The sequence below is a fragment of the Plodia interpunctella genome, chromosome 27 (genome assembly GCF_027563975.2).
Source record: "Plodia interpunctella isolate USDA-ARS_2022_Savannah chromosome 27, ilPloInte3.2, whole genome shotgun sequence".
NCBI lineage: Eukaryota > Metazoa > Arthropoda > Insecta > Lepidoptera > Pyralidae > Plodia > Plodia interpunctella.
In genome coordinates, this window is record NC_071320.1 from 633,851 (window position 1) to 651,886 (window position 18,036).

The 18,036-nt window shown below is 34.6% G+C and overlaps 1 protein-coding gene and 1 long non-coding RNA gene across 5 annotated transcripts in view; both read left to right on the forward strand.

Annotated features, from left to right (window-relative positions):
- LOC128681647 (uncharacterized) overlaps positions 1-18,036 on the forward strand; it is a 245,846-nt gene that overhangs the window by 105,672 nt on the left and 122,138 nt on the right. The gene's annotated exons all lie outside the window — the stretch shown is intronic.
- The window catches only part of LOC128681642 (androgen-dependent TFPI-regulating protein-like), a 33,122-nt gene that overhangs the window by 722 nt on the left and 14,364 nt on the right, over positions 1-18,036 (forward strand). Inside the window, exons 1-2 of one of the 4 annotated variants that reach the window (XM_053765691.1) lie at positions 5,525-5,562; positions 5,655-5,939. The exons of 1 other annotated variant lie outside the window; for it this stretch is intronic. In XM_053765691.1, coding sequence (XP_053621666.1) covers positions 5,772-5,939 — 168 coding nt within the window. In that variant the 5' untranslated portion in view covers positions 5,525-5,562; positions 5,655-5,771. Of the gene's footprint in view, positions 1-5,521; positions 5,940-14,487; positions 14,773-18,036 lie in introns of those variants that run through there. 2 more of the 4 variants (XM_053765690.1, XM_053765688.2) reach the window with 2 other exon arrangements.

An 18,036-nucleotide genomic window follows, 5' to 3' on the forward strand; every position in this document is an offset into this window, starting at 1 on the left:
TAATTAATTCATCATTGGAATTTAGGAATATTTAGTTTCAAATTTTATAACTATAATAAACATTCTATTATTACCAGTGGCGTAGCTAGATACCTATAATAATTGGGCAAAAAATAAACTAGGGGCCCTAAATCGTTGGTTCTGTATTCGACGCACTCCAGATTCGTCGTAATTCAGATTATCAATGAATATCAAATTTATTAATGTAGTAATATTTAAATGTTGGGATAAATCTTCAGAGGGCCCCCTCGAGCCCGAGGGCCCCGGGATAAGGCCTCATTTAGCCTATCGGTAGCTAAACTACTGATTATCACTATATAAGTAAATGTATTATATTGAATAATATAAAGAACTGATGATCTCATTAAGTTAAAAATGTGATGGATTAATTTAGTTAACGAATTGGAAATATATTTACAATTCAATTTAAATTTTACATGCATTATCCCCTACTTGGTAAACATTTTGTGTTACTAAAATATATTTACGTAATTAATGTCAATTTTTAAGTGTGTTTCAATTATTGTTAACACTGGTGTCAGATTTTATTCAAGTTCTACCTACCGACATTTAGTGGCAAGTCGCATACCACTAGTGAACTTCTGTCAACCAGTTTCCTCACGATGTTTTCCTTCACCGGAAGCAAGTGGTCTATGAAAACTACTATATAAGAATCAGATTGTTATACAAACTCATATGGCACGAGTAGGATACGAACCTTTCGATCCACAGGCGGGGTTTTGACCATTACACCACCATCGCTTGATTACATTAAAAATGATGAAGTTTCATATAAACTTACAATCCCTTCTTAGCGAATGCTAAGCTCGATCGGTGTAGTGTTTGGGTTGTGCGTTGATGGATCAGTCTGTCAGTCATCTTTGCGTTTTGTATATTTAGATCAATGTCACACATGCTTTTTATGCTAATTTCTAAACGAATCTTTGATTTTTTAAATGTAACATATAAATTGTTATAACTAAAGTTATAGTACTTAAAAAAATATCAAACAATTATTCTTCTCCATAGTCGTTTTCCTCATGGCTGAGGGTCGTGGTCATTACGTGGAATGAAAAACACATAACAACTTTCTTGGCATTATTAATGGAGTGATTTGCCATTGCCTTCTCCATTTCACACACAAGTTAATAATCAACCGGTGTGCATGTTTCCTCACGACGTTTTCCTTCACCGGAAGCAAGTGGTGGTCTATGAAAACTACTATACATGAGTCAGATTGATATACAAACTCATGTGGCACGAGAAGGATTCGAACCTGGGACCTTTCGATCCACAGGCGGGCGTCTTCACCATTACACCACCACCGCTTCTCACTTCACTGGGTCATGGCCAAACAATTATAGAACAACTAAATTTGAATTTGACTCTAAACAGCTTAGTTGTGGTGGGCCCCAGACTGTTTTTTGTTCCCGGGGCCAACGTTTACTTAGTTACACCACTACTTGGTGTGGTAATAAGGAATCCTTGTAACTGCTGTGTGTCATCGACCTACACTAAAGTACCTATACTTACAGGTAAATCTAATTAAAAGTAATACTATGAGTTTGTTTCATCATACACGGAAATATGGACGTACCCCTAATGTTATACCGGCTCGAAACTGTCGTCGAACAATTCGCCAAACTTTGGCGAATTCGGTTATACATTGCTGGTTTTTCGTTGCGGTAAATAAAGACACTCGTACTAAGTACGCAGTGTTCATGCATTCGCGTCGGCGCGTGTCCGAGTTCCGCGACAGTGTGGGGAGCTGTCGTTGAGTGTGTTAATTGCTATAATAACACTGGTGTCTGATTTTATTCTAGTCGCCTTAAGGAATCTGACAGGACTTTTACGATTACCTACCACGTCTAGCTCAATGGCGCAGTGGTTAGTGTTAGTAAGGTTGGCCGTTGTCCAAAATTATCTTGAGCTCGACCGCGCTTCAGAAGGCGCGTAAAGCCATTGGTCCCGGTTGTATTTGCAGTCGTTAAAACCCAGCCAATCCGCAATGGGCCCGCGTGGTGGGTCACGAGCCAAACTCCTTATCCATTCGTAATGAAAGCCTGCCCCAGCAGTAGGGATGATTAAATGGCTGTTGATGAAAATGACACGTCTAGTAGCAAATGATCGCATACACTAGTGAACTTAAACTGTCCACCGGTGTGCAGGTTTCCTCACGATGTTTCCCTTCACCGAAAGCAAGACGATGAAAACTATACACGAGTCAGATTGGCATACAAACTCATGTGCACGAGTATGATTCGAACCTGGGACCTTTTGATCATAGGCATACAGTTTTAACCACTTGATAAAACTAAACGTAGTCTCCGAATTTTGCGACTCTAGACCCTGTCTACCATGTAAATGATAAAGTGTTTTTGACGAAAATAAATTTTGTTTTCTAATTATATACATAGGTACGAAGAACATGTAAAATTAATATTCATACACGTAATTTTATACGTCATTAGTGATATTTCATATTTAAAAAAAAAAACTGTCAGTTTTTAAGCTATTTTTTCATAATGAAGACCAAATATGTGTTTCATGTGTTATTATTTTTTATTTCAACGTATGTTTCTTGGTGGGGATGTGATACTGTTTCAAATTTATCCGATTATTTCTCATCAGTGCCTGAAATAAAGGATTTGCAGAGTTATATCGGAGCGTATATGACTTTTTGGAACTATGTGAGTATTCTTTGCGTAATTGGTTGGTTGGTTTTATCTGAAAGTGAGAAAAAAAAGGAATATTTTCCAAATAAAAATCAAATAATTTATTCAGAAATTAGACCTTCACAGTCCGTTTTACACGTCAAATTTTATATTATACTAGATGTGGCTCGGAGCTTCGCTCCCTTGGGAATTTTGAGATAAAATATAGCCTATAGCAATCTTGGATAATGTACCTATCTAATGGTGAAAGAATTTTTGAAATCGGTTCCGTGTTTATGAGTTTGTATGTTTGATTACCCGTATCAAACATACAAACTCATAAACACTAACCTGTTTATAATAATGTATAGTAATTTCTCTTTAAAACAACTGACATTTCGGAACGACCTGCTGAGACGAAATGCCGAAACAAACACAATTAAAGTGTTAACTTTTATTTTTTTAAATTATTTTAAAAAGACAAATCACACAGATTGAGCTAGCCCCAAAGTAAGTTCGAGACTTGTGTTATGGGAGACTAACTCAACGATACTATATTTTATAACAAAATACATATATATAGTTAAACATCCAAGACCCGGACCAATCATTTTCCATTGTGACCCGACCGGGGTTCGGACCCGGGACCTCTCGGTTCAGAGGCAAGCACTTTACCACTGCGCCACCGAGGTCGTCAAGTGTTGGTCCTCTACATGCCAGAAGGGTTTACCATCAGATTCTCAGGCACAGATGAAAAAAGTCAACCAAGGAATATGACCTAGAAATTTGAATGAACTGCAAAATGTCTTAATTGTCCATAAAAAGCATCAACAATATAGGTATATAAGGGCTGAACCCCAAAGTGCGTGGAACACCTAGGTTTTGCCGACCTCATTTGCCGGCAGTTGGTTACACCTAGGCCATTTAACTTTTGTATGAGATGATTTATTGAACGCTCTCAATTGATGAATAAATTCATATAGACGATAAATGTATTTTTCTTAAAGTCTAATTTTAGCCGGCTCACATCCAATCATAATGTCAAACTTAAAAGAAAACAAGTTTTTTAAAAATGTGGCATTTTCCCCACATGTTTTTATTGTCGTCAAAGAGATCTTGTGGCATTTAAAATGCATGACAAAAAACCCATGTCCGTGCTGTAAACTAGTTTTTGCAAACAGATATGATGTTAACATAAATCTATAGATATGTTCGAAAGGGCGTTTTTAACTACACGCATACGAAATTTCATCAAAATCTGTGCAGTGGTTTAGCCGTGAAAGCGGAATAGATTTTCGCATTTATAACACTAGTTGTTCGCCACGAACTTGACCTCGCGCACACAATTCACGAAATCCGTGCGGTGGTTTTAGAGTTTATCGCGTTCATACAAACGTACGCGACAGAGGGGTACGCACCGACTTATTTTTATAATATGTAAGGAACTAAGAAGAACTAAGGTCATATTTGCTTAATATCAGTTTTTCATTATTCTTGCGGATTTTTAAAAAAAATGCCAACACTTTAAGCAAAGACAAGGAAACGGTCTGAGCCTTATTTAATATGTTTGGCTGTGTAATAATTATCATAAACATCTTTGGACCTTGACCGTGCTAGGCAAACTTAAAACCCGTTCCACACTGTCGCGGACCAGTTCGCCGAAATTGGCGGAATCGGCGTACATTGCCGGTTTTTCACTGCGGTAAATAAAAGCACTCGTACTAACTACGCAATGTTCGCAATATTCGCGTCGGCGCGTGTCCGAGTTCGGCGACAGTGTGGAGCCAGCGTGCACGTGCAATAATTATATCTACATAAGGTTATCGCTGTCATGGTGTAACGTATAATTGTGTGTAACGATTATTTTGTGACCCGCAAGATCATAAATTTTATATTTTCACTGTTTCTAAAAGTTTTATTGAAAAATTATAATATACCTAAAGGTGCGGTATGAAGGAGTAGTGGTCACGACGCCCGCCTGTTATTCGAAAGGTCCCAGATTCGAAACCTTCTCGTGCCAAATGACTTTGTATACCCCTATAATGAAAGACTAGATATTTTATAAATATACCAACTTTTGAACAGCCTAATAAAACAAAAAAAATAATTTTGTTCATTTTAACACGTTGTTAATTTATTATATTATTATTATTATTATAATAAAACGTGCTTGTCAAAAAGTTTATTAAGAACTAGCTGATGGCCGCGGCTTCGTTCGCGTGGCCGACATTTTTGGAGTTAAAATTATTCGAGAAATTTAACTGTACAGACAAAGCGTGACGATACCTATACAGAAAATGCACATCAGACTGTACAACTTTTGTTAAGGCGTCTTTTCCATATTTCCTACAGTTTAGCTGTACCATCATTCTATCATTCTTCTCCATCAGTTCCAGTTTTCAATAACATTTATACCCTATATGTTTCCCAGTCTTAACAACTATTAACAAAAAAAGTTTCATTCAAATCCGTCCAGTAGTTCTGAAGATTAGCAAAGTACAGACAGAATTTTTTTTTCAAATTCTTACTCTGTTATTATAATTTTGTTTTTTTTTTTTTGTAAATGTATTGAATGTACAAAATTTTTTCTACCGTTTTATTATAATATGATTGATTGATTTATTAAATGTTACTTGATTATTATATAAAAAAGGAAAACTTGGAATACTTAGATTTGATATTAAACTTTAAAAAAAAAATCGAATTTGAATTGAATGTATTAATAAATTCTTTCTCAATACGAAAAATTATAAATGCTGTTTTGGATCAGTAGGTACAAGGTTACAGAAATTCACAAAAACACAATTAAAATTTTCTATTGTTTTCAATGTTTTTTAACTTTGTTTCAAAATTCTAACATTCATTGTGTTGACGTCTAAAAAGCCAGTCAGTCTTCCACATGTCATTAGTGTGTACATACTATTTGTGTTGTTTTGTTCCGTATTACACAGTGATAATTCCTTTTTCAAATTTTAAATTTTTATTTCATATATTTTTCAGGCCAGATTCTTCTGCTCATTTAAAAAATAAATAACGTTCTTCTTTCAAAGTTTCTTGTATATATATTTTTTTAAATATCTTTTTGTCAGCCAGTGTCGAAAAGTGAGATAATAGAGAATGAAGTTTTTATTATTTTTAACCCGTTTATTGGCATTCGGTGTGTCGTATCATTGTTCCAATGTGGGTTTCGATATAACAACGGGTATTATGGAAAAATATTCGAAGTATACAGCGATCGATAATTTGAAAAGATTTTGGCCTCTTGGAGCAACGTTCGGAATATTTGTGAGTATTGTTTGTAAATAATATTTTTCACTATGTATAGTTTTGTATTACCACATCAGGCTGTCTGTCTGTTTGCGATAAATTTAAAGACTACTGCACGGATTTTCATGCGGTTTTCACCAGTAGATAGTGCGATTCCGGAGGAAGATTTACCTATGTGTATAATTTATTACGTTTTTACCCGAGCGCAGCCGGGATGGGCCGCTAGTATTTAATAGTACATCTACGCTAGTACATCTTTATTTAATAACTTGTGTTGTACATACAATTCGCTACTTATATGATTAAATTTTCCATTTAAGTTTATCGTAAAAACTTGTGTTTGGAGTGTTCGAGGGGAGAGAATTATATATCAGAACCTTCCTCAAGATCACACCTATCCATTGGTGAAAACCGTACGAAAATCCATCCGGTAGTTTTTGAGTTAATCGCGCTTATATAGACATAAGGATCCTTATCCTTTTATCCACTAAATGTTGCCCGGCGCTTCGCTCCCGTGGGAATTTTGAGATAAAATATAGCCTATAGCAATCTTGGATAATGTACCTTTCTAATGATGAAAGAAATTTTGAAATCGGTTCGGTAGTTACGGAGATTACCCGCCTCAAACATACAAACTCATAAACGCTTACCTCTTTATTATACTCGTAATAGTGTAGATGTTATAAGTATTCCCCCTTGTTAAGGGGAATACTTACCTCTTCTACCATTGATCTAGCAATCTGTATGTAGGGATAGGTCCCATTAACCCATCGCCTATGAGGAGAATTCTCATTTTAAAGGACTTACTACAGGAGGCAAGCACTCCTTGATCAGTTCGATTTGGCTTCACCTAGCAATATTCTTTTAGACGTATATAATATTAATAAATGGCGAATGTTTGTGAGGGCGTATTTATGTATGTATGTATGTATGTTTGTTTGTTACTCTTTCACGCAAAGTATACTGGATGGATTGATAGGAAATTTGGTATACGGATAGAATATAACCTGGAATAACACATAGGGTACTTTTTATACCGAAATTCCCATGTAGCGAAGCCTAGGGGCGCAGCTAGTTTGATAGTACACGGGATCGACGTGACTGAGATAAATGCTTGGGTTGATGAGGAAAATGAGGCGAATTTTTATTGTGTTTGTGTAAAATAAAACCTTTATGTGTATAATTATATCACTTTTAAAACTTGATTACATTTGGCTTTCACAAAATCTTATTCCAACTTCCACATTTGTTTTGAAATGTCAACTACATTCCAAATAAATGATCGTAAAATTTCAAGAAGTCCTTCAGACCACACGCACATTTGAAGGTATGGCAATAACGTTCGCCATTTTGATCTAAAGGGGGCTTATACAGGATGATTTCTTACATTGGCATTATTGTATCTACACGCTCAGTCGATGGTACTTAACATCTTTTCGTATGGAAGCAACCTTGAAATCGTGATAAAAAAATCAGCCGATCCATATATTTTTTTAGGTATTTGATTTTGTATATAACAGCTGATTTTTTTGGCGATTTCGGAGTTACTCCCATACTAAAAGTTGTTCAGAATCATGGACTATGAGCATGTAGACAAATTATTGCTAAATTATTGCCAAATTATTGCCAAATTATTGCCAAATTATTGCCAAATTATTGCCAAATTATTGCCAAATTATTGCCAAATTGTTGCCAAATTATTGCCAAATTATGCCAATGTATAAAAAGTCACCCTGTATTGACTGACATCCACATTATCATGACTCGGAGTAACGGCGGTAAAAAGGTACATTTTACATTAAGATGGAAGCTGTAGGCTCCCAGACTACGGATGGAAGTGACATTAATGTAACCTCCAAATCTGAAAACTTGCAATTCTTTACATGAAATGTGACTTTTGAACTGTTGCACGTCAACATGTTACTATGACGTTAAATGCGAAACAAAAAAATCGTGAGCTAATAAAAACTAAACTTGGTTAAAAAAAAAACTTATAAGTATTCACAAGTACTGTACGATTTTTTAATTATTCGACTGATGGTAAAAAGGTTATGATTTTGTATGTGGGAGGTATGCCTCTCGCGTTGCCGCGTGTTCTCAGTTTCATTCTCGGTTGTGAAGCCCGAGACCCGCGTAAAATGCGAAAGTCTGTCTATCTGCATGTCTGTTCCGCTTCACGGCTAAACCGCTGAACCGATTTTGACGAAAGTTAGTATGCATGTAGTTCCAAGACCCCCGTTAAAAAATAGGCTCTTCAACGCGCTTCAATGCGCTTGTCTCAAATGAGAAAAAGGTAACTAGGTAACTAATAAAAGTAATAACTATGTTACCAGTTATTTGTTTCTTCACACATTTAGATCAAAGGCCACGTCACCTATTTTTGGGGTTCCGTATTTGTTGAAAAATATGTGACGTTCCACAGGTAAAGGTAAAACTTTATGGTCGATTTTTGGTACGTAACGCATTTTTCTGTAATTGCTACTAAAAAATTATTCAAATCGAAAATAAAAACACATGAATAAATTCCGTCCATATGCTACCTTCACCCGTCACACCCTTCACATATTTCGAATATACGTCAATATTATAAATGCGAAATTTGTCTATATGTCTATTGCGCTCTTACGGCTAAACCGCTGGACATATTTTTATGACATTAGTTATGCATATAGTTAAAGAGCCCTGTTCAAATATAAGCTACTTTATTTTTTCAAAAATCAACCCCTAAAAACCTATAACGGAGGTGAAAGTTTGTGTGAAAATCAAACAAGTTGCAAATGCGACCAACGCGACTCAATTGGCTATCACACAAAAATATTAATCCTAGAAATCAGTAATCTGACATGGGTAAAGGCCTTAATCATAAAAATATAGTTATGCTCTCACAACTAACTATTCTAGCGTCACGAAGTCGCGCGTATGAGTATATTTATTTTCTTTGACAAGCCATGTATAGTCATGTAAATCTTTTATAATAAACTGTTCCCCATCTTAGCCATAAATTGGCATGCAAATGTATAAAACTGTTTATACATCGGCCGGCAAATGTTGTTAGCCTTCTAGGCACACCACATTAAGGCAACGAATTACGGGGACTGGCATTTTTGTAAATATATTTGTACGATTCTTATTTTATTTTAAAGTACTTTTTTTTCAATCATTGTTAGTTATAATCATTTCTAATTAGTTTTCGTTTACATAATGTACTGTTACGTAAATTACATAAGTAATAAATACCACATATTTTAATTTTATTAATAAAATATATATAAATAAAATAAATATATTAGGACAAATCACACAGATTGTGCTAGCCCCAAAGTAAGTTCTAGACTTGTGTTATGGGATACTAACTCAACGATACTATATTTTATAACAAATACATATATAGATAAACATCCAAGACCCGGGCCAATCAGAAAAAGATAATTTTCCATCATGACCCGACTGGGAATCGAACCCGGGACCTCTCGGTTCAGAGGCAAGAACTTTACCACTTCGCCACCGAGGTCGTCAAAGATGTATTAAGATGTAATAAAACCGTAAAAGAAATTCCAAGTAATTAAAAAAAAATATATTTAACGGAACCCATGCTGTGTCTCCAACTCAAGCTTGTAATTATTTCTTACAATTTTTATTATTGTGTCGATTTTAACTGTTCGTATTTATCTTGACATTAATTGCAAGATGTTGTAAGAATATTCTGTTTATTATTATCTTATTTTGAAGACAAAAGCTAGACAATTTTTGGTACAATATCACGTCTTAAATTTTGTGTTTTCTGAATTTATTGCCCTAAACGTTTTATTAAAAAAAATAAATACTAAAAATACAAAATAGAATTAACAATAAATTACACACATAATTATATTAATTTAAACCAAAAACTATCTATCTTAAAAATAACTTATAAAAACTTTTAAATTAATAATAATCTAAAGAAGGCAATGTTTAAATTGTTATATAAAATATATAGTTAAATCTAGAAACATGCAAAAAATTGTAAATTTTTATACAAAGTATTCGCAATACATTCCTATTATCGTACATTTTGTTTTTGTTGTTCTATCTGTGGTTGTGTGGTGTGGCGGTCAGGAGATAGCCCATAAGTTGGCTGAAAACCAAGAGAACGATCCATTATATAAAGAAGCTAAAATGTTTTTACCTTTCTACTGTACTAATTGGAACTATGTAAGTATCTGTTTACACGCAGCTTCGCGGGTTTAAATGCTATCGGGAACAGTTTTTTCTTCATATTAAAATGGGATTGGGATATGTTGGAATAAAAAATCCATAGCTTATTTAAAATACACACAGCGCCATCTAGTGTTTTTATTGACTCACGCGTCAACTCGTGAACGGGTTCTGCCGGGGGGAACTGGTCAGCTCGATCTCTTATTGAAAGTTTTTTCGTTTGGTTAATTAAACATATATACATATATGTTCGTTACGGAACTAATAGGTAGTTAAAATAAAATACTTGGAGCTAAGAATTAGATAATTATATTTTTCTTTGTTCTTACAAATTGATATAATGAAAAACAGAAATCGAATCGAATGACAGGAAAAAAAACAATAGAAAAACTAGATTTGTAGTGCGCGCGCAGGAATAAAATTGAAATTGTCGTGTTCGATAGCCATTGGCTGCCGCGCGAGGGATCGCGGGCGGGACGTGCCTAGTGTTGTGGTGTACTGGCGTAGACAATATATATGATTTTTTCCTTTCATCAGCACTCGATCACAATCATATTATGTTTCAGTATAGCTACCTTTTGACCATGTACTTTATTGTGTACTTACATTGTTATATTAAAAATGATAAATAAATTTATATTTAAAAAATGTGTAAGCCCTTCTGGCATAATAGGGACCAATATACTGTTTAAATGAGTTTCTTTCGTCATTTCTTCTCAGCAGTGGTCGTTCCGATATGCCAATAGTTTGTAGCTTTGGTAAATATCATTTAATTTAGAATATGACGTGAAAAAGTGCCTGTGAAGGTCTAATTTCTGAATAATGCGTGCCAAAAAATATATGTAGGTGCTGTAAACCGTTGAGGAGTTCCGACGTCGGGCACCGTTCCTGGGTGCACCATCAGGTCATGCTTATATAATAAGTAGCTTATTTTTTATCTTCGAAATATCTTCGTAAGCGGAACAGACGATTTTCATACAAACTTTCACCTCATATTATAGTCATTCGCGGGTTGATTTTTATTTAAAAAAGTAGCCTATGTTTGAACGGGGTTTTTTAACTATATGCACACCAAATTTCATCAAAATTGTTCCAGCGGGTGAGAGCAGAGGCAGACAGACAGACTTTCGGATTTTATAATATTAGTATGGTTTTATTGTCATGGAACAGGTCGTCAATACGTGACTCTTGAAATCTTATATTTATAAGAAATTAGCTTTTGCCCGTGGCTTCGCCCGCGTTAATTTTCCGCGATGAAATGTACTCTACTGTAAAAGACTCCGTTGACAAGAACCTCGTTCCCAAATATATTGTCGACTTGCTCTCGCTCGGTTTCGTCGGCGTAAATTTCCCGCGAAAACAGTTATTTTTTCGGGATGAAAGGTATGTATGTCCTTCTCCATACTTCAAACTACATGTATGCAAAATTTCAAGAAGACTAGTTGAGTAGATAGAGCGTGAAGTGGTAACAAACAAACATACTTTCGCATTTGTTAGCATTTTTATACAATAAAAATCTTATATTTATACGTGATACTAAATCACGTTTAAGTATACGATTTTTTCCCTCATCTGAGCGTTGTCCATGGTCGCTTACTGAGCCATTGAGTGTCGGAGTCCAGTCCACTTCGCACGGTGGTCGGCATCCCTAGTTGTCGGACCATTGTCACGCATATCCTTGATTGTCTGTAATCAATTCTTGAAATAGTATTTTCTTTTTACTTAACTTCCGTATGTAATATCCACGAATTGCGTAAGAAAAACCAAAGTATCTTAAACAAAACACATCTAAATCAAAAGTATCACAAATGAACATATTTAAATCAGTCAAAATAAAAATATAATTTTGTAGTGAGTGTAAGTAATTACATACATATCAATTAAAATTGTACAACTCGTAATATTGAGGTGATTAAGCGAAAAACACAGTGTAAGAATGCGCTGAACCGTTTATTGTTAGCTAACGTTAACCTGTTTATTAAACTCCAGATCGTTCTAAATGGTGGCGTGGCGTGGGTCATTGTTGCCCGGGGCGGAATTATGATTTGACGCCCCTTTGTCGTCATAATTCGACGCTCCATGTCACAATTTCTGGCATGGGTGTCTAACCGATGAACCGATAGCCTAGCGATTAATTACTATTTAACCCACCAAAACCTATACATAGCTCAACGTCGTCTTTGACTTTTGACTTGTATATTATTGACCGAGCGAGCGAGATCTACAAATCATTTATTCAGAAATTAGACCTTCACAGGCACTTTTTCTCGTCAATTTTTATATTTATAGTTATTTCTCACAAGCTACAAACTACTGGCATTTCGGAACGACCACTGCTGAGAAGAAATGCCGAAAGAAACTCATTTGAACAGTGTTGGTCGCTATCATGCCAGAAGGGCTTACCATTATTGTTTCTTACAATGTTTTTTTTTTCTAATAATATATAAAAGTACATAATGTACATCAAAAGGTGTATCAAAATAGGTTACGATTGTGATCCGAGTGCTGATTATAATATAATACAAGCCAACTTGGGGTAAAAATACATTTTTTGTATGTATGTTTGTGACGCGAGTAACTTTCGAACCATTGGTCTGATTTTGATGAAATTTAAAAGGTATGTAGGATCTGTCAATATTTTTTTTAAGTTCGCGGGGAATCAATATCGGTTAAGTCTTTTTTTTTTTAATATTCACAATTTTGTAAAAACTCATCGGAAATGTGTATAGTGTTCGCGAGGTCTGATTTCGCAGCGTACAACTGGTGTATTATATAGTGTAGTAGTATAAGAACTAAAGAATTTTGTATATTGATGCCGCCCGGGGCGTTTTCCCTCCGCTTTACCTACGCTACGCCACTGAAACCAAATCGATTGTTCAAACATGCAATAATTGCTACGTTTCCTTGTAACTCTGCTGTTACATTGCTGGGTCAAACGTTAAAACCTTTACCCCATTAGAATCTACTCAACCAATCTTCTTGAAATATCGCATTATACACAAGGTTACTGGTATCAAACGCAAAACCTCCTAAAGACTACTCGGGTACATCAAAACAAGCAACTTTTATTCTATGAGTTTTCGTGATTCGTACTTTATTTTTTTTTTCATATAAATAAATCTAATTTACGATTAACTGTTATGTAATATCTAAGCAACACGAGACAGTAGCGATATTTAGCGGAATCGAACATAAAGTTAACGTTTTATAGAAAACTAAAAAAAAGAAAAAATTGTATTTATTACGTTTAGACAAAAGTCGTAGAACAAAAGATGTTAGTCTCTATGTACCTTATGCGCCTTTGGAAGGTTATGCGTTAGATACCAGTAACCACTAAAAACTATTGTTCCCGTGGGATTATCACGTTATTTGCAAGTGGTAAAGTGCTTGCCTCTGAACCGAGAGCTCTCGGGTTCGATCCCTCGTATCATGATGGAAAATGATCTTTTTCTGACTGGCTTGGATGTTTATCTATATATGTATTTGTTATAAAATACAGTAACGTTGAGTTAGTATCCCATAACACAAGTCTAGAACTTACTTTGGGGTTAGCTCAATCTGTGTGATTTGTGCTAATATATTTATTTATTTATTATTTATAGTAAGTCTTTAGCAGATTCAATTATTTTTCAAAGTTTTCCAATTGTTATTGACCGAGCAAAATCTTGAAATGTTTCTTTTTTTTGCTATTTTCGTCGAACACCTTTAAGAGTTACTTTTAACCAATGAAATCAGTCAATATTACTTTTGACTGATTGCGTTGGTTAAAAGTTTGGTTTTGAACGGATAAGAGTTTTGACTGCAACATAAACAATACATATAATAAAACTGTAAGCGAGCTATATTTGTACATATGAGATATTAAATAAATATAATTATTGGGCGTCTTTATGGGACTAATAGAAGCCAAAACATATCGGAAACAATTCAACTTATATCCAAAATTCTAATGTAGCTCCTTTTGCAAAATACGTGTGCAAAAACCAGTTATAAATAACTTAATTTGATTAAAGTTAATGTAAACATTAAAATCCCATTGATTTAATTTGATTTTAATTATGAGTGGGACTGTACTAGCTCTTTCGAATCAGTGTCAATTGTGACACAATAGTTAAAGTGTTTACACGTTGTTACCTAACAGAAACTGTTTTTTAATATTGATTCTGTTATATTAAAACCCTATTTCATATATTGACCTGTGGCTAATACCATTTGTACACACTTTTTTGTAATTGTATACAGTAAAGTTGTTTAAATTAAAAATATATATATATAAGCATCGTATATTTAAATATTAAACTTTTATTTAAATTTTTAATCATATTATTTTTATAAAAATTCTATAAAAAATAAAATAGTAGTAAAATAGAGAAATAAAGTTTAATTACAAATTTTAAATTTTGTTTTATATTTTGATATATAAACACTTTTCGCTTTGTTATATATTACAATTATATATGCTTATATTTAAATTAAAATGAATAAAGAAAGTATAATTGAAAGTTTATTAAAACTTTTGCATTTTGTATTCTTTGTTCATCATATAGGGGTGTGTGTGGTTGGGGGTGTGTTGTGTAGTAAGATTTTGTTGGACCCTAACGATATTGTGAGGCAATTGTGTGTGTTTGGTGCAGCCTACGGCACGAACTGGAATTTTGTAAGTACATATATTTGAAATCATCTACAAAATTTCAATGTTTTTGTCAAACAAATATCATTTATTCAAAAATGCCTAATTTCTGTGGCACTTTGTCACGTCATATTTTAATTATATATAATATTGACTAAAGCTACAAAGTACTGGCATTTCGGAACGACCACTGCTGAGAAGTAATGCCGAAAGAAAATTTAATTAGTGTTGGTCGCTATCGTGCCAGAAGGGTTTACCAAGTCACACATTTTTTAACTTCCCGCTCTATTCCAGAATGTTTTCGACTTTTTGACATTATTAACATACAATTTTAGTTTTTTTTACACAATAGACATTGTAATCAAAGAATTTTGTGAAAAATTACAAGTTTAGACAACCACATTTTTTTTCTAAGTGACCTTCCTTATCCTTTACATATTATAAAACATAGTCTTCTGCCGCGTCTGCTGTCTGTCTGTTCGCGATAAACTCAAAAACTACTGCACGGGTTTTCATACGGTTTTCACCATTAGATAGAGTAATTCCTGAGGAAGGTTTAGGGGTATAATTTATTATATTTTTACCCGAGCGAAGCCGGGACGGGCCGCTGGTAAAATTTAAAGGAAAGTTGTGTTTATATTCCAAAAATAAAGTCATTTTCAATGATTGTTAAAAAACATATATTCATTTAATAGATTTGGACAATGTCAGATTGCAAATCATTCTCAGTTAATTATATTAATAGGCTATATGCATAGGAATTTTCCTATATTTAGCACTGAGGTGTGACTATAATACTACCTACAGGGCATCACAAGGTCATATGCCAGAAAATTAAAAAAATATGTATAAATTCTAGAGTAAACAGACATATTTAATATCATTGTGATAATTCATATACTGTAGCAATGCAGTTGGAAAGTCCAGTTTATAAGATACTAGATGATGCCCGACGGGGCTTCGCTCCCGTGGGTAATTTTGAGCTAAAATATAGCCTATATTGGATAATGTACCTTTCTGATGGTGAAAGAATTTTTGAAATCGGTTCGGTAGTTAAGGAGATTACCCGTCTTAAACGTACAAACTCACAAACGCTTACCTCTTTGTAATAATTGTATAGAAGTATATACTTCTATACTGTTACTATACACTATACTACTGTACTACTATTAACTATTCTATACTGGACTACCGCTCCGGATGGTACTTGGTTCAAAGGCTATCAATTGCTATCCAACGAGGAAACGCAGCCAGCGTTATGGGTACTTTTGAACCGGGTACAATTCGGGGTGGCATTTTTGATTGACTTTGCAATTACTTATGTTTTATTTTGTTTTATTATTTGTATTTTTAATAAATGAATTTAATTTGTTCTATACTCTATACTATATAAGAATTTTAGAAGTTTATCAACTTCTAAAATACTTATAAGCCCACAGTTAGCTCTGTCATACAGTCATACAAATGTCATCAATCCAACCGGTACCTAGCGATTATCCCAACTAGTAACGCAAAAGTAAGTTTGTTTGTTACCACTTCACGCTGTAACCACTCAACCAATCTTCTTGAAATTTTGCACACATGTTGTTTGAAGTAGGGAAAATGTCATAATGTGGTATCTTTCATCTCGGAAAAATAAATTTACGCGGGCGAAGTCGCGGGCAAAAGCTAGATATACATATATATATATATACATACATTCAGATGAGCATGACTGTACATGTAATGGACGATACATAATTACCTCAAGGGCAAATATAATGCGTGATATCCACCTTGCATAAGGAAAACATTGATTGTCACAAACTACATCATTTATATTATACTAGCGACCCGTCCCGGCTCCGAACGGGTGCAATATTATGCATGTCAGACCAAGTGATTAATTGTACGTTATCAAAAATGTCCGCGCAACTTTTAAACGCTCTTCATCATCATATCGAGTGTGTTATTGCTAACACTGGTGTCAGATTTTATTCAAGTCGCCTAAAGGCATCTGACATGACTTTACGACTACTTACCGCCATCTAGTGGCAGGTAGTCGCACACATACACACTAGTGAACTAAACTGTCCACCAGTGTGCCGGTTTCCTCACGATGTTTCCCTTCACCTGAAGCAAGTGGGCGATAATGCTAATATAAATAAATAAATAAAATAAATATATCAGGACAAATCACACAGATTGAGCTAGCCCCAAAGTAAGTTCGAGACTTGTGTTATGGGATACTAAATCAACGATACTATATTTTATAACAAATACATATATAGATAAATATCCAAGACCCGTGCCAATCAGAAAAATATCATTTTCCATCATGACCCGGATCGAACCCGGGACCTCTCGGTTCAGAGGCAAGCACTTTACCACTGCGCCAACAACAACCAAACAAACTTACTTTCGCATATATAATATTAGTTAGATTTGTCTGGGTATTATTTTGTTATTTATTCATTATGCTCGGCATTTATTGGACAGACTATAGAATAGAAAAATTACAACAGGTTTTGCAACTATAATTAAATAAAAACTTAGTGACAGAAACGAATTGCCTTAAAATCGACTTCACGTCCTCTTGTCGCACCTACCCCCTGGGTGTCAGTCCTAGCCGCGTAGGCGCGAGGGAGTGAGGGGGGCTTTTTCACGTCAAATTTTAAATTATAAAGCACTAGTTTTTACGCGCTGATTCGCCTGATAAATTTCCGAACGGAAACATTAACTTTTCCGGAACGATAGGTACTTATATCCTTCTCCGTAGTTAGCTGTTGGCTGGCTGGTGGCGTTTGGCTGGCTGGAATGATCAGCGGCTCAGCCTCCGCACGCAGAGGCCCAGATAAGAGGCTTAACTGCGGAAAATTGTCCTCGAGGGAAGTAAAAAGGAAGAAAGATCCTTCTCCGTATTGATCATAATGAATGCAATATTTCAAGAAGATTTGGTGTCAAGTTTGGTTGTGTAGATATATATATAACTTGAAGTGACAAATAAACTTACATTCGCATTTATAATATAAGTCAGGATTTAATATTACCTACTTTAATCCTATTCCTAACTTCTATATGATGAGAAAGTAATTTTGTTTGTTACCTCTTCACGCTCTATCTACTCGACCAATCTTCTTGAAATTTTGCATACATGTAGTTTGAAGTACGGAGAAGGACATAGGATACCCTGCATCCCGGAAAAATAATTGGGATATATACGCGGGCGAAGCCGCGGATAAAAACTATTAACACTTTAAAATTGTGGAAGTTTTTTATCAATTAATCTCATTGAAATTTCGCACTTTTATT